Source organism: Sus scrofa, chromosome 13 (assembly GCF_000003025.6).
Source record: "Sus scrofa isolate TJ Tabasco breed Duroc chromosome 13, Sscrofa11.1, whole genome shotgun sequence".
Taxonomy (NCBI): domain Eukaryota; kingdom Metazoa; phylum Chordata; class Mammalia; order Artiodactyla; family Suidae; genus Sus; species Sus scrofa.
Genome location: NC_010455.5, coordinates 67,844,711 through 67,869,548, shown reverse-complemented (window position 1 = coordinate 67,869,548; position 24,838 = coordinate 67,844,711). Strand labels below are relative to the sequence as shown.

The following is a 24,838-nucleotide window of genomic DNA, read 5'->3' as shown; positions in this document are numbered from 1 at the left end:
TTCCTCTGCCCACCACAGGAGCTCTATCTCCTGGATAGTTTTGCTTACAGCTTTTGTTTGCGGCTATAAAATAATAAGTAAAATAACCATAATACAAGTTGCTTTGCAGCTTTGAACATGACTTATTAAGAGTCTCAGAGTTCCCTGGTGGCTTGACGGTTAAGAATTCAGCATTGTCACTGCTGTGGCACGGCTTTGATCCCTGGCCCAGGAACTTCCATATGCCATGGGTGTGCCCTCCACAAAAAAAAAGAGTCCTAAGTTTAGGATGTAAAAGTCAAATACATTGGGAAAGTTCTAGCATAACTAAAATTATGATACTGTGGGGCAATTTTAACATATCAAGTTGTCTGTTTATTGCTTGTGTTAGATAAGCTGTTGCAGCTGTGAGAACCTGGAGAAAGCTTTTTTTGGTTAAGTTTCTGCAGGGTTTGTTAACTGAGGCTCTTTTGTGATTCTTTTAGGGAACTTATCTGAAGTTAATTAGGTTTATGTGTGGGAGCGTAAGAGAACAGAAAAGGGTATGCTACTCATCAATCTCTAGCCATGTAGGAATCTGTCCACATTATTTTTATTTTATTTTTGTCTTTTAAGGCTGCACCCGCGGCATGTGGAGGTTCCCAGGCTAGGGGTCCAAGTGGAGCTGTAGCTGCCAGCCTGTACCAGAGCCACAGCAACACAGGATCCAAGCGGCATCTGCAACCCTACGCCACGGCTCATGGCAACACCGGATCCTTGACCCACTGAACAGGCCAGGGATCGAACCCAAGTCCTCATGGATGCTAGTCGGGTTCGTTAACTGCTGAGCCACGACAGAAACTCCAGGATCTGTCCACATTAAAACAAAAAACCAACTAACAAAAAACCTAACAACTTAGAAATTGGATTGCTGAACTTGATAGTATAAACTGCCAAAGTAGGGGAGGAAGGAGTATGTGCAGGAGGGGCTAAAATTAGAAAAATTCTTTCTACCTGGGGTACAGTGTAATTACTGCAAAGAAGGAAAACCTAGTGGGATGTGCTTTCCATGTCTCAGGCCTCAGGTCTTAACCAGATACCTTCCATTCTTGTTATTTGTGGATTCCTAAGCTGGTGACTTTGTATCCCCAGATTCGTACTTGAGGTAGTTTTGTCTTAGGCACAGTGGTTCAGTATTCACTAATTTAGTGTTCTCTGACACTTTAGAGAACATAACTACTGGTGACTGGTGAGAATTGACCACATTTCATGATGATGCCCATAACAAAAGTACTTCCTAATGATGCAGCGTGTCATGGGATAGAAGCCTTTTTTTAGGATGCTAATAGGCTGGGAGTTGAGATTTTTGGCACAGTAGGGGGCTAGAACTGGGGTATTATGGGATGCTGTCCAGCTTGGACTATAACACAGGTCCACACCTCTCATTCTTGGGGGTAACAGGTCCCCGAGAGGACCTGGCACCTTGGTACTTGTGAATAGAAGATTCTAAGTATCCAAATAAAAAAATTGGCAAGATCAAGCATATCCAGAGAAAACTAGAAATGCCAAAGTGTTTCTTTTATTTCATATGAGGTGCTCTAGAAGGCTGAGATCTTGAAAATGAAGAGACAGATTGACAGCAATCTCAATATGAGAAAGAAGAGGATAGGGTTTTTTGTTTGTTTGTTTTTTTGACAGCAGTGTTGAAAATTGGTAGGTATTGGTAGTCTCCTCAAAAAGTCCAGATTTGAATTTTATTTTTCCTCCTTGGATACAGTGCTAGTTAGGCCCCCCATCCAGGCACTTTCCAGGGGCACTTGAGGGAGATGGGTGAACCTCAGCCAGCAGTAGGATTTTCACCAGCATTAGGCAGCCTCCCATAAAGGTCGTGAAATATGCTATAACTTGAGTTTGGTGTTGCAGCTTTATGTCTTTGTTCATGGTCCTTAACGGGCACAGCTTTCATACAGTCCGTTTTTGCTCAGCTTACACTGATGCCAAACTGTACTGTAGTAACTAAGGATTTTAGTTATTGAGTGGCAGCATCAATTGGCAACTCCAGTTGCCGGGGTCATCAAGATGACTATCACATCCTCTGCCAGGGGTCAGTAGAGTTCATGGGGTCCATAGAGCACCAGAAAACCTACCATGGTTGTGTTGAACATTCATGAAAGCATTTCAGTTCAGAGTGGTACCTACCCCTTATCAGCCTAGGTTTCCTGGGACATCAATCTCTAGGTTGATATGATGGGAGGGGTCTTAAGCCTGGGAAGGGTACACACCTCTACTAGCTTACCAAATTCTTTAGTTTTCTAGGACAGTTGGGAGGACTGCCAGCAGGCTGGCTCTCAGCCTGGGCCTTATGCTTGAGATTGACAAGCACCTGAAAGAAACCTAACTAGGGCTTTTACATGCCTGTATTTTTAATCCTCTGGAAACAAGTATAGAACATGTATACTTGTTCAGATTTCCGGCATTTGGCCTGTACATGCATTTTCAGAAATGATTATGTGTAGAAATAAGGAATGGGATGTAAGTGGAGGTTAGCCAAGTCCTTCTGACATTATATCTGGTTGGATGCTTCAGATTATGGCAAGACAGGTCCATAAATCGTGCTTGGGACATGTATGGGTAAGGGAAGCTGGACAAGAAAAGGATCCATCTGTTTGTGCTCTTTTGTTGGTAGTAGGACCAGTGAAAGAGTATTTTGAACAAGGCCTGGCTTCTCTTTGGGAATGTGGCATATAATTCAGGATTGTGAGAAATACAGACCATAAGGTGAAAGCTTTTAAGTACCATTTTCTGAATCTTAAGAGTTATCCGCTGGAGTTTAGCGGCAGGTTTCTTGAGCATGACTAAGTAGATACCATCCTTCCTGATACTGAACCTGTTCTCAGAGTCTGAAGTCCTCAGGGGTTCAGTGGGGACCCCAGGACTCCAGGGCCCTGCTGCCTGTGTTGTCTGCCCCACACTCTCACCCACCAGCTTGCTGGGAGAATCTTCTCACCTGCCTTGCTCACTGTTCATGTGCTTCTGTGCCCATCTCTAGTCAAAGAAAGTAAAATAGGGTGTGGTTTTCATGTTCCCTGGAGGGGAGGGCTTGTCTTCCTTTGCTGTCTTTAGAAATTATCAGATTATTGCCTCATATACATCTCAAGGTATAGGGGAAAGAGCACAGGAGTAGAAGTCTTGTCTTAGTTGCTGCTGAAAGGTATGCTTTATTTTCATTCCCCCCGCCCCCCGTTTTTTCCCAGCTAACTTCAGCTAGATAAATGCTTTTCTCCAAAAAGTCTTTATGAAAATCAGCTTCAGAATACTAAAAATAGCATTGGATGGTGAGTCAGGAGACTTGGAATCCAGTTTAGATTCTTCAGGAAGTCACTTATATTCTTGGCACCTTAGTTTTTCATCTGTAGAAATACATAATAATCCTAGTTGGCCAACTCACAGAGGGAATGTGATGAGGTAACTCATGTGAGTGTGTTATGAAAAGTACATGCTGCACAGCCCTAAGATGGCAGAAGGATGGCATGGTATTTCTCACTTGACTTTACAAGGTATTTTCAGTTACATTGTATTATTTAATCTACATGCCAAGCTTGTGACCCTATGAGGTGGGCAACATGGTTACCATTTTCTTCGAGTGACCCTGGGCCTGGGGAGGTTAAATGGCCCTACAATTGGTGGGAGGCACTGAGAGCAAAGCCTGGAACGTAATAGTCTTTCAGTGATGATTGACTGGACGAGTGCATGTGTTAAGGTAGGGCTCAAACTTTGGTTTTCTGATGCTCAAATCCTGGTTCTGCTTAGTTAACAGATAGTAAATGTGAAAAGAAAAAAGAATTGGAGGAAGGAAGGAGGGCACTGGGCACTGGTGGGGAGGAGTGTGGGGCTGGAGCTCCCCCACCTGCAGTCCTGAGGACCCAGGGCCATGTTTTCCCAGCACCACTTATTGAAAAGACTGTCTCGACAGAGACAATATTGTGGAGTAGAAGGACTCAAGCTTACCTCCTCTGACAAGAAAACCAAAATTACAACTAACTGTTGAACAGCCATCAACAAAATAGACTGGAAGCTGCCAACACAGATATCCTATTCCCAAAGACAAAGAAGAAGTCACATCAAGATGGTGGTGGTGGTGGGGGGTGCTTTCATGAAATAAGCAATCCCATAACCACTGGGTGGTGACCTAGAGACTGGAAAATAACAATCACAGAGGCTCTCCCACAGGAGTGAGAGTTTGGGGCCCTGTGTCCGGCTCCTGTGCTTGGGGGTCTGGCATTGGGAGGAGCCCCTGGAGTATTTGGCATTGAGGACCAGTGAGGCTTGAGCGCAAGAGCTCCACAGGACTGGGGGAAACAGAGGCGCCACTGCTGGAGGGTGCACGCAGGGTTTCATGTGCACTGGGTCAAAGCAGGTACTCCATAAGAATCTGGATCAGGCCCACCTGTGGGTCTTGGAGGGTCTTCTGGGAGAGCCGGGGGTGGCTGTGGCTCACTTTGGGGACAGGACATTGGAGGCAGAGGTTCCGGGAATATCAGCAGCATGGGCTCCCCCTGGAGACTGCCATTTTGGAAAAATCTGGACCCACCCATCAGGGCTGAGAAGGCTCAGGCCAAACAACAAATAGCGTGGGAGCACAGCTTCACCAATCAGCAAACAGGCTGCCTACAGCCCTCCTAGGCACAGAGCCACCTCTAGTTACACCCAAAGACAAAACCCCACCCACCAGAGGAACAAGACTCAGCTTCACCTAGCAGTGGCCAGGCACCAGTCCCTCCCATCAGGAAGCCTGCACCAAGCCCCTGTACTAACTGCAGCCACAAGGAGGGGCAGACACCAGAAACTAGAGAGGCTAAAATCCTGTAGCCTGCAAAAAGGAGACCACACAAAAAGCTATACAGAATGAAAAGTCAGAGAAATATGAGCCAGTTGAAGGAAAAAGACAAAACTCCAGAAGAACAGCTAAATGGAGATAAGAAACCTACCTGAACAAGACTTTAGAGTAATGCTAGTAAACATGATCCAAGATCTCGGGAAAAAAAAGAAAACTAGAGGCAAAGATTGATAAACTAGAAAAAATGTTTAACAAAGGAATAGAATATTTAAAGATTCAACAAGCAGAGATGAACACAATAACGAAAATAAAAAAATTCCCTAGAAGGAACCAATAGCATAATACAGGAGGCAGAAGAACAAAAAAGCAAGGTCGAAGACAGACTGGTGGGAATCACTGATGTGGAAAAGAATAAAGAATGAAAAGAGTTGAGTTCCTACCATGGCTCAGCAGAAATGAATCTGACTAGCAACCATGAGGACTCAGGTTCAATCCGTGGCCTTGCTCAGTGCATTAAGGATCCGGCGTTACTGTGAGCTGTGGTATAGGTTGCAAATGCAGCTTGGATCTGGCATTGCTGTGGCTATGATGTAGGCTGGAGGCTACAGCTCCAATTCGACCCCTAGCCTGGGAACTTCCATGTGCCGTGAGTGTGGCCCTAAAAAGACAAAAAAAGAAAAAGAATGTAAAGAGTTGAGGAGAGTCTATGAGAACTCTGGGACAACTTTAAACACACCAGCATTTACATTATAGGGGAACCAGAAGAATAAGAGAGAGAGAAAGGCTAGAGAAAATATTTGAGGAAATAATAGCTGAAAATTTTCCTAACATGGGAAAGGAATCACTCACTTAAATCCAGGAAGTTCAACAAATACCATATAGGAGGAACACCTCAGGATGCATTTTAATCAAACTGACCAAAATTAAAAACAGAGAAAGTACTGAAAGCAGCTAGAGAAAAGCAGCAAATAACATTCAAGTGAACACTGATAAGGTTATCAGCTGATTTTTCAGCAGAAACTGCAGGACAGAAGCGAGTCGCATGATATACTTAAAGTGATGAAAGTAAAAAATCTCCAAGATTATTCTACCTAGTGAGGCTGTCATTCAGATTTGAAGGAGAAATCAAAAGCCTTACAGACAAGCAAAAACTAAGAGAATTCAGCACCACTAAACCAGCTTTACAACAAATACTGAAGGAACTTCTCTAGGCAGAAAAGAAAATACACAACTAGAAAGGAGAACACCAGTTAAGGCAAACATATAGTAAAGGTAGGAAATCATTCATACATAAATGTGATACCAAAACCAGCAGTTGTGTGGAGGGTTCACATGAAGGATCCTGGAAATGTATTTGCAATCAAGAGACTAGCAACTTAAAGTAATCTTGAGTATGTATAGACTTCTACATCAAAACCTCTTGGTAACCACAAACCAAATTCTGCAATGGATACACACACAAATGAGAAAAAGCAATCCAAACACAACACTAAAGAGTCATCAAACCACAAGAGAAGAGAACAAAAGAAGGGAAGAAGACCAACAAAAAACAAATCCAAAACAATTAACAAAATGGCAGTAAAAATGTATGTATCACTAATTACCTTAAACAAAATGGACTTCTGAATGCTCCAATCAAAAGACATAGACTGGCTGAATGGATAGGAGAACAAGACCCATATATGTGCTGTATAAAGAAGAAGTGGTACATATATACAATAGACTATTACTTGGCCATAAAAAAGAAAATTATGCCATTTGATGCAACTAGAGATGATCATACTAAGTGAAGTTAGTGAAAACCAACCATCATATGATATCACTTATGTGGAATCTAAAAAGATACAAATGAACTTATTGCAGAGGAGAAATAGACTCACAGACTTCAACAAATTTCTGGTTACTATAGGGGACAAGTGGGGGAGGGTGGACTGGGGGTTTGGGATTGGGATATGCCCACTGAGGTATATGGAATGACTGGCCAACGGGGACCTGCTGTATAGCACAGGGAACTCTATCGGATATTCTGTAATAATCTATATGGGAGGAGAATATGAAAAAGAATGGATGTGTGTATATGTGTAACTGAATTACTTTTTGTATAGCAGAAATTATCACAATACTGTAAATCAACTATACTTCAATAAAACTTTTAAAAATGAGAAAAAGGGTTACACAAATGAGAGATTTTTAGCAAGAAGAACAGAGAGGGATGATCTGAGGATTGGCTATTGACAGCGAGGATGTGTGTGGCAAGAAGTTGGGGGAGGGGCATCAGTTGGATACACTATGGAGAAGATACATCTGGGAGGTTAATTCACATCTATTTGGCATGCCTGAAGCTGTGCTTGCATGTGGGCACTAGAATCTGGTGACCATTCAGTCTGAAATTTCATTTCAGTTATCCTTGCTGAGACATACATTTAGCCAGATTAACCACTTGTGATCCACACCTAGGGCAGTGAGTTCACGGTTCCTGTAACATCTGTGTACAGTGTTTACTACAAATAGGAGATAGCAGTGAAAGCCTCTCAATTCTTTTGCTTTTTAGGGCCAGACTCTCTGCATATGGAGGTTCCCCGGCTAGGTGTTGAACCGGAGCTACAGCTGCCATCCTGCACCACAGCCACAGCAATTCAGGTTCCGAGCTGCACCTGCGACCTACACCACAGCTCATGGCAACGCCGGATCCTTAACCCACCAAATGAGGCCAGGGGTGGAACCTGCAGTCCCATGGTTCCTAGTCGGATTCGTTTCTGCTGCACCACAACTAGAACTCCCAAAAGCCCCTGTATTCTTGATGGCCAGAAGGGTCCTGCACCCCCTGTTGTGTTGTGATACTTAATCCTTGTAGCCTTGTCCTTTAAGTTGTACGGTATTAGCTGAGGCCAAATTAGATTAGCTCAGGAAGGGGTTCTGACTGAGTGATGGGGAGTTCCCAGTGGGAATGAGGGATACTGCAGAGTGTGCATCTGGAAGTCGGGTGTGCTGTCAGGACCCCAGGAGGGATGTCTTCCTCTTTCTAGGCTTTAGCCAAGTGACTTTTTGGCTGGAATATCAGAGGGTTTGAGTGGGCGCTGCTCCCACCCCCTCCCACTGGTTTCTACTTCTATCCAAGGCAGTTGCTCTGTGTTCTCACACTCTCCCCTGGAGGACGTTGTAGCTCTGCCACTGTCACTGGAGGAGCCCTGGGGGAGCAAAGCCTGGTGCTGTGTGGTCTCTACCCTGGAAATCTCCTTGGAACACTTCCATGGCATCTTGAAATTCTATTCCCTTGCCTGAAAAGAACCCCAACTCTAATCTGTTCCATAGTTCTTCCCAGGATAGGTACTCATGTCCTCCTGTTGATCAAAAGACAGTCCTTTGTGGAAGCCCAAAATAATGGTCTAATTTAGAGCTGGGCTTGTCATTAGCACTGAATGTCCCTAAATTTTAGAACCTTTATAATTGATACCTATTATTTCCTAATTTTCATCCTTAAGCTCGTTGGAATATTATTGGGGATAAGGGAGTCTCAGGAAAGGAATATTGGCCTACAGAGAAAATACTGAACATTGCTTGGGAAAAAATACCCTCAAAAAACAAAATGTGTATTCTCTTCGTGATGAGTTATTTAATTGACAACAACCACAAGAAAAGATGAATGGATAGACCAGAAATGGGTTGCAACACAGTAGAACCCTTACAGATGGGCTTTGTCTTTATTCAGAACCACATTCCTCTTCCTTTAATGGTGTTATTATGTTCCTGGGGGTCAGCCTTTCAAATGATTATATTTTTGGTTATCATGCTATTGTAAAAAAATGACCACAGAAATGAGAACACATCATTGCGATGTTCTTAGATTTATTTTCTGGATGTTGCATGGTTCTTTGCAAAAGGTAGTGGATGATTTGTGGTCCATAAAGATATGAAATCAACCAGACATGTCTGTCCCCTGTTTAAAACTGCTCAAACCACTCAAGGTCTCCTCACTGACTTAGACCAAGATCTTGGCTCTGTCATTCCCTGTAGATTAGCGTAATGTGGCCCAGCCCACATCCCTGCCTTTGCCTCCTGTCCTCTGGCCTCACCCCCTGTGCTGTGGTCAAGCAGCCCTCCTTGTCTCGTGTCCAGCTTTGGTCTGTCCCTTGCCTCTCCTTCACAAATCTAATTCCTCTTATCTCAGAAATCTCTCCAGATGACTCTGTCTAAAGGAGTGGCCAGTGCCCTTTTTTCAGTATATTTACAATCATTTGCAATTTATTTGATATGTTTGCATATGTTTTGACAATAATCATTCTAATACATATAAAGCCCACTCACTTCTCATAACACCCTATGAAGGAGGTAATATCAACATCCCCATTTTGCGGATGAAGAAACAGACACACATTGTTAAAGTCATTTTCCAGGTCATACCGCTAGGAAGTGGTTGAGCCAGTTCAGACTCACTGGTTAGTATTCCAAGATGGCCCTCTTATAACCACTATGTTAATTCACCTCTCAAGGGAGTGTGACCCTCCATCAAATACTGTAACCCTATAGCCGTAGTTCCCCCCACCACCCCTGGGTTACTCACAGGTTTTATTGAGTTTCTTGGGCTATGGATATTACATAAATTGTAAAAATCACAAGTCTTTATTTTGATTTTTATTTTTTATTACTTTTATAATTCCCCTTTATTTGCCTTGATCTTTTGTGGCCAGATAATGCCTAGTCCCTGGGCCTCATTTCCCACATATCATTGTGCCTGCCCCCTTGTCCTTATCTCGTACCTGGTTCCTAGAGAAGCCTCCTAACTGATCACCAGCAGCTCCCCACTTTATCCCTCCCAGTTAAACCATCATCCTCACAACTGCTCAATTAAAATGACCTCGACGTTCCCCCACCAGTCTGCCCACCAGGCCCTTGCTTGGGATGCCCGGTGCCTGCCATGGTAAGTGTCAACCCATCAGACCAGCCTTGGGCTCGATCCCAAGTCCACCCACATTGTGCTCCCCAACTTAGCTGCTGCTGCTCCTGACAGAGGATTCTCAGTCCTGGCCAGGCTGGTCCCCCCACCCCTCATCCCTGGTTCTCAGGTTATCATTTCTGCCTCTCCACCTTCCCTCGGGCTCTGGGTCCAACAGGACTGTATTTGTAAGGCTAAGGGTACTTGAAAGGCTAAGGCGGGGTGCTTGCACCCAGGAACTATTCCAACAGGCAGGGTGATCCAGGTGAGCAGGCAGGCGAGGTCAGGGAGGAAAGTGCCCAGGGAAGAGGAGTGAAGGAAGCCTTTGAGGTGACTTTTGAAGACACAAACACCAAACTGACAAAAAATAGGTATTCATGAGGTAAACCCTTCAGCTGACCTTGACCTCTCTTCTATCACACACTACACATTTTAGTGTTTAACTCTATTTTGTCTTTTATTATGTATGCTCTTATATTTGTCTCTTGTTTTACCATTTCATAAACTTTAGGTTCATGAACCAGATTGTAATTCTTTCAAAGCAGGGGTCATATCTTCTATTTCTCTGTGACCTCTCCTGAATACTTTGCTGAGCACAATAATTGTGTAATAAAAATTGGTTGGTTGCAATAATGAGGCTACCGCAGATGGCAGGTGCCTTGTTGATGAACCTTAAACACCTAATCTCTTAGCTCCTGATTTGAAGGTCGGTTGCTTGGGGTGAATAAACTTCAGTAGCTAACCTTGAATGATGCTAGGATTTTGAGTCCCCTTCTTTATGTCATGTGGTATTTTTATGCTCTGGTATTTTGCTTCTATGTATATAACACTTCTGCACATATTTTGCGTAACTTAGGCATATGTTAAGGCATCTTTTTGGGTTTAGAATTTTGAAAGCATTGTCCTTCAACTTAATGAGGCAATTAATGTAAGGAATTGTGAGTCGAAATACTACTGCATTTTAGAGTGGAATGCTTATCAGCTTCTATCTAATCAAAATAAGAGACTAACCCCAAATCTTTTGCCTGAGTAGGAAAGTGGCTTGGGTGAAGAGAATGTGACTGAGTTTCCGCAAACCTTTTCTTTCAGTCTGTTCCAGACTTTTCTTTGTTTCCTCTGCCTTGGAGCAAGTTCCCAAATCCTTACTCAGGAGATGATCTCTTTTATTGGACAAGGAAGAGGAGGCCAGTGACTTTCACTCATTTTTCTCTCATATACCTCTGATGTGACTTAGCTCTACTGTCTTACCCCCCACACTTTGTTGCTGTCTTCTCTCACTGCCCCGATCCTGCACTCCTTGTCACCTTGTGCTTGCCACATCGCCATGTCTTTCCAGTCATCCCTGTGTCTTTCCAGTCATCCCCTTGCCTCTGGCTTCTTGCTCCATGGGCTGGGATCACATGGAATCACCAGAGTCACTTTTCTGGAACACGTAGATGGCCGAGTTATTTCTCTGTGATTTCAGTGGCTCCCTAATGCAAATGAAATCCAGCCCAAAGCCCGGTGAAGCCCTCAGTCCTTGCATGATGTGGCGCCTGTCCAAATCTTCATCCTTGTTACTTCCTGTCCCCAGTTCATTCACCTCTTCTGGCCGATTTGGGCAACTTTCTCTGGGGTGAACTCTGCTTCTGTCCTTCCCTTCTGGGCTTTTTATATTCATTTTTCAGAGGCCCAGCTCACCTTCTCTTTCCTCCACAAAGCCTTTCAGAATTCATTTATATTTCTATAAGATTTTGTTTATAGCACCATTTTGACACATAATGTATTGTGCTTTAATCCGAGGTTTCCCTAAGTGTTCCCTTAGAGCTGTTTTAGGTTAAAAGAATGACCAATGAAATTTGAGAAATTTCAAGTGTACAGCTGCCATCCTCGCTGCCTCTGTCCCCAGCAGAAGGCAGGGCAGCACATCAAAAACAGGAAGGAATGACGTTCCCTGGTGGCCTAGAGGTTAAATTGTATGGAACCATAAAAGGCCCTGAATAGCCAAAGCAAACTTGAGAAAGAAGAACTAAGCTGGAGGCACCACAATCCCTGATTTCAAGCTATAGTTGGCCATTCAACAGAAGAGTAGTTATGGGCATCAACCCTTCACACAGGGTTGGTGTTGTCACTGCTGTGGCTTGGATTTGATCCCTGGCCTGGGACCTTCTGCATGAAGTGGGAATGGCCAAAAAAAGAAGAGGAAAGCACAGGAAGGAAAAGAAACTGCTTAATTTGGTTTATTTCAGTGCTCCCCAAACTTACTTGTCCTAGAAAAATTATTTTCTTACAATATATGAACATGTAGTGCCAAAACACCTTGGAAAACCACTGCTTTAAACCAGATTTCTTGGAGTTCCTGTCGTGGCACAGTAGCAATGAATCTGACTAGGAACCATAAGGTTGCAGGTTTGATCCCTGGCCTCGCTCAGTGGGTTAAGGAGCAGGCGTTGCAGAGAACTATGGTGTAGGTGGCAGACTCGGCTCGGAACCTATGTGGCTGTGGCGTAGGCTGGCAGCTATAGCTCCAATTGGACCCCTAGCCTGGGAACCTCCATATGCCGTGAGCGTGGCCCTAAAAAGCAAAACAAAACAAATTTAAAACTAGGTTTCTTGTAGGCGTATCTTGAAAATTGAAAGCTCTTTGAAGGCAGCTATTGGGCTTTGTTTACTTTTCCTGCCTTAATATGTAGTAGATACTATTTATTGAATGAAGCCACATTGCAAGACCAAGACCTGATGTTTCTTTGGAGGCCTGAAGCGTGATTATTGTAAAGTAAAGCTGGTCAGTTATGCCTTGTAAACTGGCACATACATACGTGGTAGGTACTCAGTAAAGGCCAAAGAATGCTCAGTGTCTCTGAAGGGTGCACAGAAGAAGGTGTTTTTTCCTTAGTTGTTGAACTAATAGGGTGTGTCTGTTTTCCTAATAATTGTGTGTGTGTGCGCGCGCGTGTGTGCGCGCGCGCATGTTTAAATAATCCAAAGAAGGAAAGCTGGGTAAAAGTTGCATGATAATCTAGATTTTTCCACCATTTTAAACTCTTTTGCAATGTTTGCTTTTATAGGTATGCTGTAATTTAAGAAAACAGAATTAAAAATGAAAATCCAGGTGTTCCCACTGTGGCGCAATGGAAGTGAATCCAACTGTTATCTATGAGGATGCAGATTTGATCCCTGGCCTTGATCAGTAGGTTAGGGATCCAGTGTTGCCATGGGCTGTGGTGTAGGTCACAGACTGCTGGCTCAGATCCAGAGTTGCTGTGGCTATAGCTGTGGCGTGGGCCGGCAGCTACAGCTCCAATTTGACCTCTGGCCTAGGAACTTACATATGTCACAGGTGCGGTCCTAAAAAATAAAAATAACAAATAAAAAATAAATAATCCAGGAGTTCCTGTTGTAGCTTGGCAGGTTAAGAATCTGATTGGTATCCATGAGGATGAGGGTTCAATCCCTGGCCTCCATCAGTGGGTTAACAATCTGGCGTTGCCACAGGGTGTGGCGTAGGTCACAGATGTGGCTTGGATCTAGTGTTGCTGTGACTGTGGTGTGGGCCGGCAGCTTTGAACTTCCCATATACTGTGGGTATGGCCATAAAAAAATCCAGGTTTATTAAAAAACACAAAACTAGATAAATTCGTGATGGGTGGTGGTGAGAGCGATAAAACACGACAAAATTTATTTATTTTTATGGCTTGCATTATATTTCTTTATAATTGGTAGTATTATCATTTTTGTCTTTTTAGGGCCATGCCCACGGCATATGGAAATTCCCAGGCTAGGGGTCAAATCAGAGCTGTAGCCACCAGCCCACGCCATAGCCACAGCAACTCTGGATCTGAGCCGGCAATCCGTGACCTACACCACAGCCCATGGCAACACTGGATCCCCAAACCACTGAGCAGGGCCAGGGATTGAACCCGCATCCTCATGGATACTAGTTGGGTTTGTTACCGCTGAGCCACAACGGGAACAGCTTTTTTTTTTTTCTTTCGTCTTTTTAGCACTGTGCCCGTGGCATATGGAGGTTCCCAGGCTAGGAGTCTAATCGGAGCTGTAGCTGCCGGCCTACGCCACAGCCACAAAAACTTGGGATCTGAGCCTCATCTTCGACCTATGCCACAGCTCATGGTGACGCTGGATCCTTAACCCACTGAGCAAGGCCAGGGATCGAACCTGCAACCTCATGGTTCCTAGTTGGATTCGTTAACCACTGAGCCACGATGGGAACTCATGATTTTGTTTTTTTAATTGAAGTATAGTTCATTTACAATGTGTTAGTTTCAGGTGTACAGTGAAGTGATTCAGTTATACATACTTATGTACCTATTTTTTTTCGGATTCCTTTTTTTAAGTTCCTAGGCCGGGGTCAAATCGGCCATGCCACAGCCACAGTAACTCAGGATCTGAGCCATGTCTGCAACCCACACCACAGCTCAGGGCAATGACAGATCCCCAATCGACTGAGCGAGGCCAGCAAGCGAACCCAGATCCTCATGGATTCTAGTCAGATTCATTTCTGCTGTACCACAAGGAGAACTCCAAGATTCTTTTCCCTTATGGGTTGTTAGAAAATATTGAGTATAGTTCTCTGCTGTACAGTAGGTCTTTGCTGGTTATCTGCTTTATACGTGGTAGAGTGTATATGTTAACCCCAACTCCTAATTTATTCCCCCTCTTTCCCCTTTGGTAACTAAATTTGTTTTTTATGTCCGTGGATCTATTTCTGTTTTGTATGTAAGTTCCTTTTACCTTTTTTTTTTTTTTTTTTTTAGATTCTGCTTATAAGTCATAACATATGCTATTTGTCTTTTTTCTGGCTTACTTTGCTTATGATAATGATAATCTTAGAGTATGATAATCTCTAGGTCCATCCTTGTTGCTGCAAATGGCATTATTTTGTTCTAAAACATGACATTTGAAAATAAAGATTCCTAGTGGACTTAAAATACCATTTGACTTACCAGTGGAATTCACACGTTTCATGAGTACATTGCATATTTTAAGCTGCACAGTTTTTCAGCATCTCTCAGCTAAGGCGGCAAAAGAACAGGATGGTTCAATCTTAGTTTTTTTGTTTGTTTGTTTGTTTGTTTGTTTTTTGCTTTTTTTAGGGCCGCACCCATGTCATACAGAGGCATCCCAGGCTAGGGATCCAATAGCAACTGTAGCTGCCGGCCTACACCTCAGTCATAGCAATGTGGGATATGAGCCATGTCTGTGATCTACACCACAGCTTATGGCAATGCTGGATCCTTAACCTACTGAGCAAGGCCAGGGATAGAACCTGCATCCTCATGGATCCTAATCAGATTCGTTAACTGCTGAGCCACGACAGGAACTCCCAATCTTAGTAATTTTTATGAAAACTAATAAACCAACAACAACTGCCACCACAACAAAAACCTCAGACTGGTAGTAATGCTGTGTTCATAGAGTAGCTTTTGTTCTGAGGACTGTGTTTTCCTGACTGTGTCTGTGCAGGCATGTTATGCGTGCACATAAACATTTATAAGCACAAATAGCAGTGCATGAATATTCACAGTATCCCTCCTTTTAGTTCTGACTTGAGCTGCTTCTGGAATTGGCAAGGTTTAGCTTAGTAGACAGAATGGAATTTAACCCCTTTCTCTATCTGTTCCTGAACCACGTCCATTGGATTCCTTCCCAGGATAGGAAGAGGTTCACCTTCAGAATTGTTATCTGCATTTGGTGGAGAAATCATTCTAATTGTTCTAATAATAAGAGTCTTTTGAAGTCCCTTTAAATTCTTTTTTTTCTCCCACTCTTTTTCTTCTTTTAGGCTCCAGCCAGGAATGGAGACGCCATTGGATGTTTTGTCAAGGGCAGCATCCCTGGTGCATGCTGACGATGAAAAACGTAAGTCAGGGAATACATTTTAAGTGTTTTTACCTAGGCCCCCAGTCTTCTGCAGTAGGATACAGTCACGTCTTTCTCCATGTGTTTTGTGGCTTTCTGCTGTTAATTTTGGCTGTTTTCTTCAGAGACAACAGCTTGGCATCTTTGGTTTGTTTTCAAGTGCCAAAACATGTTAGGCTTATAAATGTTACCTTTGGATGTTGGGGCTTGAGTTGTTCACTCCAGGAAGTCTTTTCATTTGCAGCTTACGCTGGCGGCATCTGGAATGGAGCTGCTTTTTAGGTGTCTCTAGAAGTTTAGATAAATATGTGTTGGTGGATAAACTAGTTGATTAGAGGAGAACTAGAGAGGCAAAGAATCATCCAAGATCATTTGTGTCATTGGAAGTGTGCAGTACATATAATGGGAAACAGTTGTGCAAATTCCACATGCATAGTTGAGAGAGAGTAAGCATGAGTATGTGTCGGGAAGCAATCACTAATGCAGTGAGGGTGGAGGAAAAGAGAGGACATCAGCGTTGGAAGAGCATTTGTCATTGTGTTAAAGTGATTTTCCTGCTTATCCTATGGTATATTTGTTTTTATATGTTACTGTTCAGAGTTAAAATTGCTCGCTAAGCAGTATTTGTAAGAATGACTATCTTAGGTGGAAGCACGTTTGAGTGTTCTTTTCTTAAGCACTGAAATGCTACTAGCAAAAAGATTTGTGTGGTTGAGCTTTTATACATTTTGAGTTGTTTTTGATTTACAAGATTACTGTGTGTTTTAAGTTCTTGAAGATGTGCAACTTTCCAGTTTGTTTCTTTTTCTTTTTCTTTTTTTTTTTTGGCTGCATCTACAGCATGCAGTCATGCAGTTCTCAAGCCAGGCATCAAACCTGTGCCATACCAGTGACAACGCCGCCAGATCCTTTACCCCTGAGCTACCAGGGAATTCTTCCAGTTTAGTTCTTAAGACTTAAGGTCTGCATTTTTGCTACCTGATAGGACTTTTATCTGTCTGAGTCTCAGGTTCCTCATTAGTAACATGAACTAAGACTACCTACTTAGCATCTGTGAAGATTAAATGGGCTATTTTGTATATAGTGCTTACCTTAGCTCTCACTCCTGGGGTGACTGCTTTACCTTGTTGCCTCTTAGCCCTTTGGCAGCCCTCTAATGGGACTTTGGCCCCCTATGTATCTTCCCACCTCCTGACTACCACCACTCACACGAGATTGTCTGTAGATGAGTCACTAGATAGTCATTACAGTTTTTTCCACCCTTTTGTATAATTTACATTTGTTTAGCTTTTGATTATTGGGGGTATAATTATCCCCGCCAAGGAAATTGAAGCTCAGGGTTGTTGAGTGTCATTTCCAGGGACACTGAGCGAGGAGGGAAGCTCAGGTTGTAGGCTTTTATCTAAACAACAAAAACCTCCTTTATGCCTCTAAGACTTCAATACCTGTGACTGACTTGAGCAGCTAGTTACAAATTTCGTTGAACATTAATACAGCTAATTTAGAAGTTTCTTTTTTATATAGGACATTATTTTGAATTCCTCTGCTTTATAATGCCCACATTGAATTCGGATCAATATAACAAAATCATATTTATACAAAGGAAATACCAGTAAGGACCTCAGGGTGGCTTCAGGTGTCCTGAGTGTAGAGAGTAAAAGTTTCTTCACTCTTTTTTTTTTTTTGCTTTTTAGAGCCACACCTTCAGCATATGCAAGTTCCCAGGCTAGGGGTCCAATAGGAGTTGCAGCTGCTGGCCTACACCACAGCCACAGCAGTGCCAGATCCGAGCTGAGTCTTTGACCTATACCGCAGCTCACGGCAATGATGGATCCTTAACCCACTGTGCGGAGCAGGGATCAAACCCGTGCCTTCATGGATACTGGTTGGGTTCATTTCTGCTGCACCACAACAGGAACTCCTCTTCACTCTTCCTGCTACCTTCTCTGCTGATCTCCTGGCACTGGCTTTTGTATCACTCTGGTCAGGTTGGAGGCCTGGATGGTTCCAGATGCAGAGAGCAGTGATTGAAGGCTTATGGATAAAGGGTGTTTATGGATGAACAAGGGGCAGTCCTGCCTTCATGGGGCTTATGAACTTAGTTACGCCTAGACTGTTGCAGCTGTAAAGTGTATAGACAGGGAATGCTTACTTTCCTCCTGCCTTGAAGATAGTATCAGTGTTTTACTGAAGAATGATGTGTGCATAGGTAAGACCAGAATGATCATAGAGAATACTTCATTCTGGAATGTTCTTTGACCTTGGCAATGCAGAATCTGAGCTGAGTCTGTGACCTAAACCACAGCTCATGGCAACACCAGATCCTTAACCCACCGATTGAGACCAGGGATCGAACCCCAGTATTCACGAATACTAGTTGAGCTCATTACTTCTGAGCCACAATGGGAACTCCCTTGGAATCATTTTTTTACATATAAGGAAGAGCAAAAAAAGCCCAGAGATGTCTGTAATTGATATTATTAACAGGGAGGCAATTTTTTTTGAGAACTTTTTTTTTTTTTTTTTTTTTTTTTTTACTGTGGTGCTCTGTGCACTACCCACAAGGGAGCAAAGCTCAAAAACCAGGGGTTTTTGCTGTATTTTCTATTACCTAATGTAAGTCTGAAAATTCTTGCCATTTATAAAGTTGAACGTTAAGTTTAAAGCCTTTCACTTGATTTCTTGAGACCTATTTGTGCTTGTTCAGCCTGATTCAGCTTTCTCTGACCTACATTAATTCTATTTTAGCTTTTGTTATAAATTACCCTTACACTTCACATTCTCCTCCACCTTAAAAAAGTCTTGTGTGTGTAATCTGATTTGGGTGTATTATTACATACAGAAAAATATTCTCCTCCTTGCGATCAGTTTTCCAACTCCTGTGGGTGACCTAAATGGTTCTCTTTTCTTTTGCTGCTGGAGAACCAAAAACTTGGGCGTTTTTGAAGATGCTGTTGTTTTAGCATTTGGGGGAGAACAGGGCCTATTAGGAATCGAGTATAATACCTGATAGCCTTAAGGCTTCATTCTGTCTACCAGCGGAGAATAAAAGAAAGATCTCAAGGGTACACCTCAGAGCTAAAGTCAATAGTGAAATGGTAGTAACACAATAGCCTCTTATCTGGATGGCCTGGAAGGAATACATTTACTTAAAATAATCACCCCACTGCTCCCGAGACATTGATTTAATCAACATCCAGGGTAATCCTGGAAGGTACTTAATGAAAAGACAACGTGAGATGGCCAGTTTTCCATGTGCTTGAGGAATCTCTCCTTTCAGGGATTATTAATGCTGGCGCTGGGAAGAGTGTAACCTTTTTCCAAGTCTATGTTTTGGGGAATCAAAATTAAACAGAATTCGAGGACAGGACCCATAGGCACTAATGTTCAAAACCACCCATGGGTTCAGATGTGTATGTATCTTCCGATGGGAAATTCTTGTATCTGCTGACTTCCTCACTTAGGTTGAAATAAGTGCAAGGAACATGCAACTTTGCTTTTGAGGATTTTGGTGGAGGGGGTGGTACTTTAGATCCGGTCTAACGAATACGTGTCTGATCAGAACAAGCTGGATCAGGCTGGTGTGAGTGATTCCAAGAGCAGCAGGAGAAGAGGGGAGCTTTTTCAGGGTTGCTGCTGCATCTGCTCCTAGAGATTCACTAACTCCTTGTTGGGTGAAGGTCACTGAAAGTTGACGAATTGTGGAAACATAAATTACCATAATCCTTCCAAGGAAGGCATTCCTGGGAGCACAAGCTTTTCTTATTATAGGGACTGATGCCCCAGATGTGTGGACCATTTTCACATGTATAGGTTATGGTCTATTTTGCCTTAAAAAGGGAAACAAGAAACCTGTCTGACTAATTAGAAACACAGAGATCAGCTGCGCATTAAGTACTGTCTTCTCAGATGTTTTCTTTCCTCCAGGATCACCACCACTATTAGTCAGCCTCCTCACCAATAAAGTCACTGTGTGTATAGGTTATGGTACTTTAGCCAGAACTTTCCTGTGACCAGACCAGCTGCGGCTGCTCCTGTAATTTTTTTTTTTCTATCTTTCCTTTCCTCTTATTCTCTTGCCTTTCCTCTCAGCATCTGATGCCACAGCTTTCAAACATTTTGGCCATGGGCCAGAGTAAAAAAGCATTTACATTGTGACCCTTGTACTCATAATGACACAACTGATACAAAAGTGTCATGAAACAGCTTGAACAATGTAGCCTGATTTGCTTGTATTTCTCTGCATGTTACTTTATCCAAATAGAAGTTGGGTTGTGACTCATCAAGTTGACTTTAGGATACACAAATCAGTTGGGACCTGCAGCTTAAAGAATATAATTTGGTTTATACCTTTCTCTGGATAAACCCTTCTGGTGCCTCCATTTATGTACTGGATTTGACTAACACATGGGGCATGCAGGTACAGTGAGCCAGGGTATTAGTCCGAGCTGGAATCATTGGTGACTGGACAGGTGACCTCATCACATTGTTCTTGGTCGAGAGCCCTGAAGGACTCGGCCCATCCACTGTCGGCAAGCAGGACTGCTCCCTCAGAGTCATTGCCTCTCTATCCTAAGCCTGTGTTGTTCCTGATTTTTAGAGTCAGTGCTCAAGAAAATGGTCATTTCCCTTTGGCTAAACCTGTTGAGGTCCCTCTTGTTCCCCAAGGCATGCTCCTAGCTGCACCATGGTTCCATGGAGACTGCCTGAGAGACCCTGTTTGAGAGCAGGCTGGTCAGATCTTCTGCAGCCTAATTTGATGCCTTAGGTTGCTGCCTTTGTGATCTTTATCCTTCCTGTCCTAAACACCTGTAGGGATACCATGCATTCAAGACTGAGGCTCACTTGTGGCAGCAAACCCCAAGAGAGGAGGAAGGAGTATTTGTAAACATTCTGCAAACACCCACCCTGGTGATTCTGATGTTGAGTCCTTAACCCACATGTGACTTACTGACTCACTGGTCTGATAATACTCCTGGGGGAGTTCTGGATCTGTAGCTTTAAGAGGAAGGGGCTAGGAGTTCCCACTATGGCTCAGCTGGTTAAGGGCCCTGCATAGTGTCCTTGAGGATGTGGGTTCAATCGCTAGCCTTGCAGAGTGGGTTAAGCATCTGGCAGTGCCACAAGCTGCAGTGTAGATTGCATATACACCTTGGATCTGGTGTTGCCATCATTGTGGTGTAGGCCAGTAGCTGCAGCTCTGATTCAGTTCCTAGCCTGGGAACGTCTATATGTCACAGGTGCAGCCTTAAAAAGAAAAAAAAAAAAAAAAAGGAGGGGCTAGATCCTTCTAGGATTGAGATGCTGTAATTCTTTGGCTGTCATTCATCCTTTAACCAGGTTCAGTTGCTTATATTTTGTCCCATTTCCTCCTCTCTCCTTCCTTCCCTTCCCCCTTCTCTCTATAAAATATCCACATATATGTGGATTATTTTTACTGAAAGATTGGAGAGCAAATGAGAGCTGGCCTGCCTCTTTACTCCTAAAAACTTATGTATTTCTTAACAAATAAGAACATTGTTTTACATAACCACAGTATGGTTATCTTTATTACAGTGTTACTTATATATAAGCATAAAACTGGGCATAAAATCTTTATACTTATAGTTCTTTTACAACTTCATAACCAGAACATGGACTTATAATTTAAATACAGCCTATAAAAGTTAGCTGTGATCCAATAGCTGACGATCTGCTAGAACTAAATCCTGTCCCGCTGCTGTCTGGTACCTACCTCCTTTGCGCGGGCCTTGACTCTTCAACGTCATTGTGGCTGTACTGCCATATGTCCTTGGCACAATTTCCCTACCGTTTGTATCAGTGCAAACTCTTTTTTTTTTTTTTTTTGCTTTTTTAGGGCCACACCCATGGCATACAGAAGTTCCCAGGCTAGGGGTCGAATCGGAGCTACAGCTGCCAGCCTACACCACAGCCACAACAACACCAGATCCTTAACCCATTGAGTGAGGCCAGGGATCGAACCCATGACCTCATGGTTCCTAGTCGGATTCGTTTCCACTGTGCCACAACAGGAACTCCTATCAGTGCACACACTTGTGAAATCTAGATTATGGTGACATACATCGGTTTTCTCCCAGTGCAAATGCCTCCATTTCATACTAAATTTGTTTCTATCCTTTTCTCATTAGGCCAGGAAAAAAAAATGCAGACACACTCACCAGAATCATGTGCCAACACTTGATTATGGAGTAGGTATCTGACTCAAGATATGTTTATGTCAGACATTTTTTAAAAAGTTTCTCATTGAGGAGTTCCCGTCGTGGTGCAGTGGTTAACGAATCCGACTAGGAACCATGAGGTGGCGGGTTCGGTCCCTGCCCTCGCTCAGTGGGTTAACGATCCGGCGTTGCCGTGAGCTGTGGTGTAGGTTGCAGACGTGGCTCGGATCCCGCGTTGCTGTGGCTCTGGCATAGGCCAGTGGCTACGGCTCCGATTTGACCCCTAGCCTGGGAACCTCCATATGCCATGGGAGCGGCCCAAGAAATAGCAAAAAAAAGACAAAAAAGACAAAAAAAAAAAAAAAGTTTCTCATTGAAATACCAACGCAGTGGAGTGTCCTCACAGGCCCCTCAGCTTGAGGATTACTGTGCTTTCTCATTCAGTTCCCACAAGAGCCCTATTCAGTAGGTCCCACTATAACAGGCCCATTTTATGGACAAGGAAAGAGGTGTACAGAGCTTAAATGACTTGCCTCAGATGCCTACTGCTGAGGAGCCTCTCTTTACACTGAACTTTCTTTTCTATAAGTACCTCATTCAGCTCAAGGAGAGGATCTCAGTTCTGATGATAACAGGATCCCTCATTGCCAAAGTGCCTGAGCAGTTGTGAGCCAGCCATTATTTGGAGGCTTTGTAGAAGGGGGTAGGCGTTGGCTGGATGGCTGGACTTGAGGACCTCCCTCAGTCCAAGCTGGTCTGTATAGATTCTGTGGGTCTGTATAGACCCTAGGCCTGTTCAGGGCAAGGATTCTGTCCCATATTGCCTTGTACCCCAAGCATGTGCCATTTGGTGCATATGATCAGTCTTTAGTCAACATCTGTAGGTAATACAGTCACCACTGGATTGAAAAGCTCATCTCTCAGGAATTAATTTACTGGACACTGGCAAAAATGACTTACTGTAATTATCACTGTTACTACTAATAATGTACAGATTCCAAGGAATACTGTATCCTTCTTGATAAGACTTTAGAGTTTGCAAAACATTTTCTTTTGATTCTTATACCAAGAACCTTTGCAGTAGACTGAGTGGGAGGTGTCAGGAAAAAAATTAAGCTTTAAGACTTGGGGGTACCTAATTCAGGATGAGTGTTCGAAAAAAAAGCTTGAGGTGCTTCTCCCCCCACCCATCCCCCGCAATATCTTCCCATGCAGTAAGGTGCTACAGTCATCGGAAAAGAAACTGCTAACTGGGTGTCAGCTGCTCTTGGGTAGTGCAGAGTCCTCCAGGGAGGAAGTCACAGGTCTTGGGTGCCATCTTCTTCTCTTCCTCCATGTTCCCAAGCTGCCTTTTAATTTTCAAAATAAGGAGACTGAATTTACTGCCTTTTCTAAAGGTTGGAGTCATTACTAATAGATTTTGTGCCTTCAGTTATATACCTTCCAGTAATGATGGCCCATTGAAGGGGTCATCCCCCAGTAGCCCATTTTACTGTAAAACATAAGGTGGGATAGTATTATGTGCTTATTTAAGACCCTCTCTAGGTGTGGTTAGATGCTTTAATCAAAGTTCGCTTCCCAGGGTAGCACCTGGCATTTAACAAGGAGGCTACCCTCCAGAGACACGTCCTACGAATGTCTCTGCTATTTTTGTAGTTTTATATCAGATCAAATTAGCATATTAAATGTTAGAAATGGATCTCACTGGTGAAAATAATGGCTTGTTAATTAGCATAATGGATGTTGGAAATAGATCTTCCATCTATTAGACACTTGAGGATGGTTTATTATATTTCCTTTAAATGAATATTTTTCAATCTTTAGAAATCCCTCCTTTCCTTCAGTTCACATAAAAATGTTTTGAGCTATTTTAAAGTCATTTGCAATTCAATTTAAACTATCAGAGTCAAGAATCCTTGGATGAAGTACTTAATTTTTTCCCACATAATACTTTCCTTCCTCCCAGCCCCTTTGTCTCCCTGCAGGTCCTTCCGTCCCCATCCGCCCTTCCCCTCCCTGTATCTTGAGAAGGCTTGCCCTAATCAGAATCTTGTCCTGGCATCACCAGCACCCCTTCTTTGTTGGGTGTCTGCCAAACTCATCACTTGAAATTATGGTCTTCTCTACCCTCCCTGGCCTCATCAGTGTCCCTCCTGTAGGATGGACCATGCAGATCTAAATAGTGATCTGTGTCTGTGATCTTGGTACAGTGGACCCAGGAGCCCACCACCACCTTTGATTTAGTCGAAGGGTTCTTGAGGGTGAAGGGACAGAAGAGAGTGGGGTGGACTGGTGACAGATGCATGAAGCAGCCAAGTATAAGATGGAGGGAGCATTGGGGCCCCTGAATAGAAGGAAGGCACAGCTGCTCTTCTTTCTATTCAGGGGGCAGCCCACACCCAGCAATGGTCACCCCAGTGCCAGAGGTGGCCCACAGAACCAGTGTGCTGGCCTCTTCCTAACCCTGGGTATTGGGTTGGGAGCTTGAAATTAGCCCTCGTGGGAGTGATTAGGGCTTCTCCCCAACCCCCTCTACAAGCCAGTCATTACCACTTATGTGCATACCAGTGGCTCCTGCTGGCTACTTTTACTTGGGAATGTGGATCTCTGATTGTTAAGATACACCAAAGCCTGGAGTTCCCGCCGTGGTGCAGTGGTTAACGAATCTGACTAGGAACAATGAGGTTGCGGATTCAATCCCTGGCCTCGCTCAGTGGGTTAAGGATCCGGTGTTGCCATGAGCTGTGGTGGTGTAGGTTGCAGACACAGCTTGGATCCCATGTTGCTGTGGTTCTGGTGTAGGCCAGCGGCTACAGGCTCCGATTCGACCCCTAGCCTGGGAACCTCCATATGCCGCGGGAGTGGCCCAAGAAATGGCAAAAAGACAAAAAAAAAAAGATACACTGAAGCCTAGATTTTAAAATTTCTGGTTATTTAAAATTCCTTTTGAGGCAAACAGTAGTTCCCTTGCCAAGAAGGAACCTTTAAGTGTCTATCTAGTATGTGCTTTCTGGTCTAGTACCAATGGTTCTAAAAAGAACATATTTTTTTTTTTTTTTTTTTTTTTTTTTT

At 43.4% G+C, this 24,838-nt stretch overlaps 1 protein-coding gene across 6 annotated transcripts in view; it reads left to right on the top strand.

Moving 5' to 3' along the window:
- The window catches only part of VGLL4 (vestigial like family member 4), a 175,038-nt gene that overhangs the window by 3,571 nt on the left and 146,629 nt on the right, over positions 1-24,838 (top strand). For all 6 annotated transcript variants that reach the window (XM_021071114.1, XM_021071118.1, XM_021071113.1 and 3 more), the window contains exon 2: positions 15,511-15,587. In XM_021071114.1, the coding sequence (XP_020926773.1) occupies positions 15,524-15,587 (64 nt within the window). In that variant the 5' untranslated portion in view covers positions 15,511-15,523. The remainder of the gene's footprint in view (positions 1-15,510; positions 15,588-24,838) is intronic.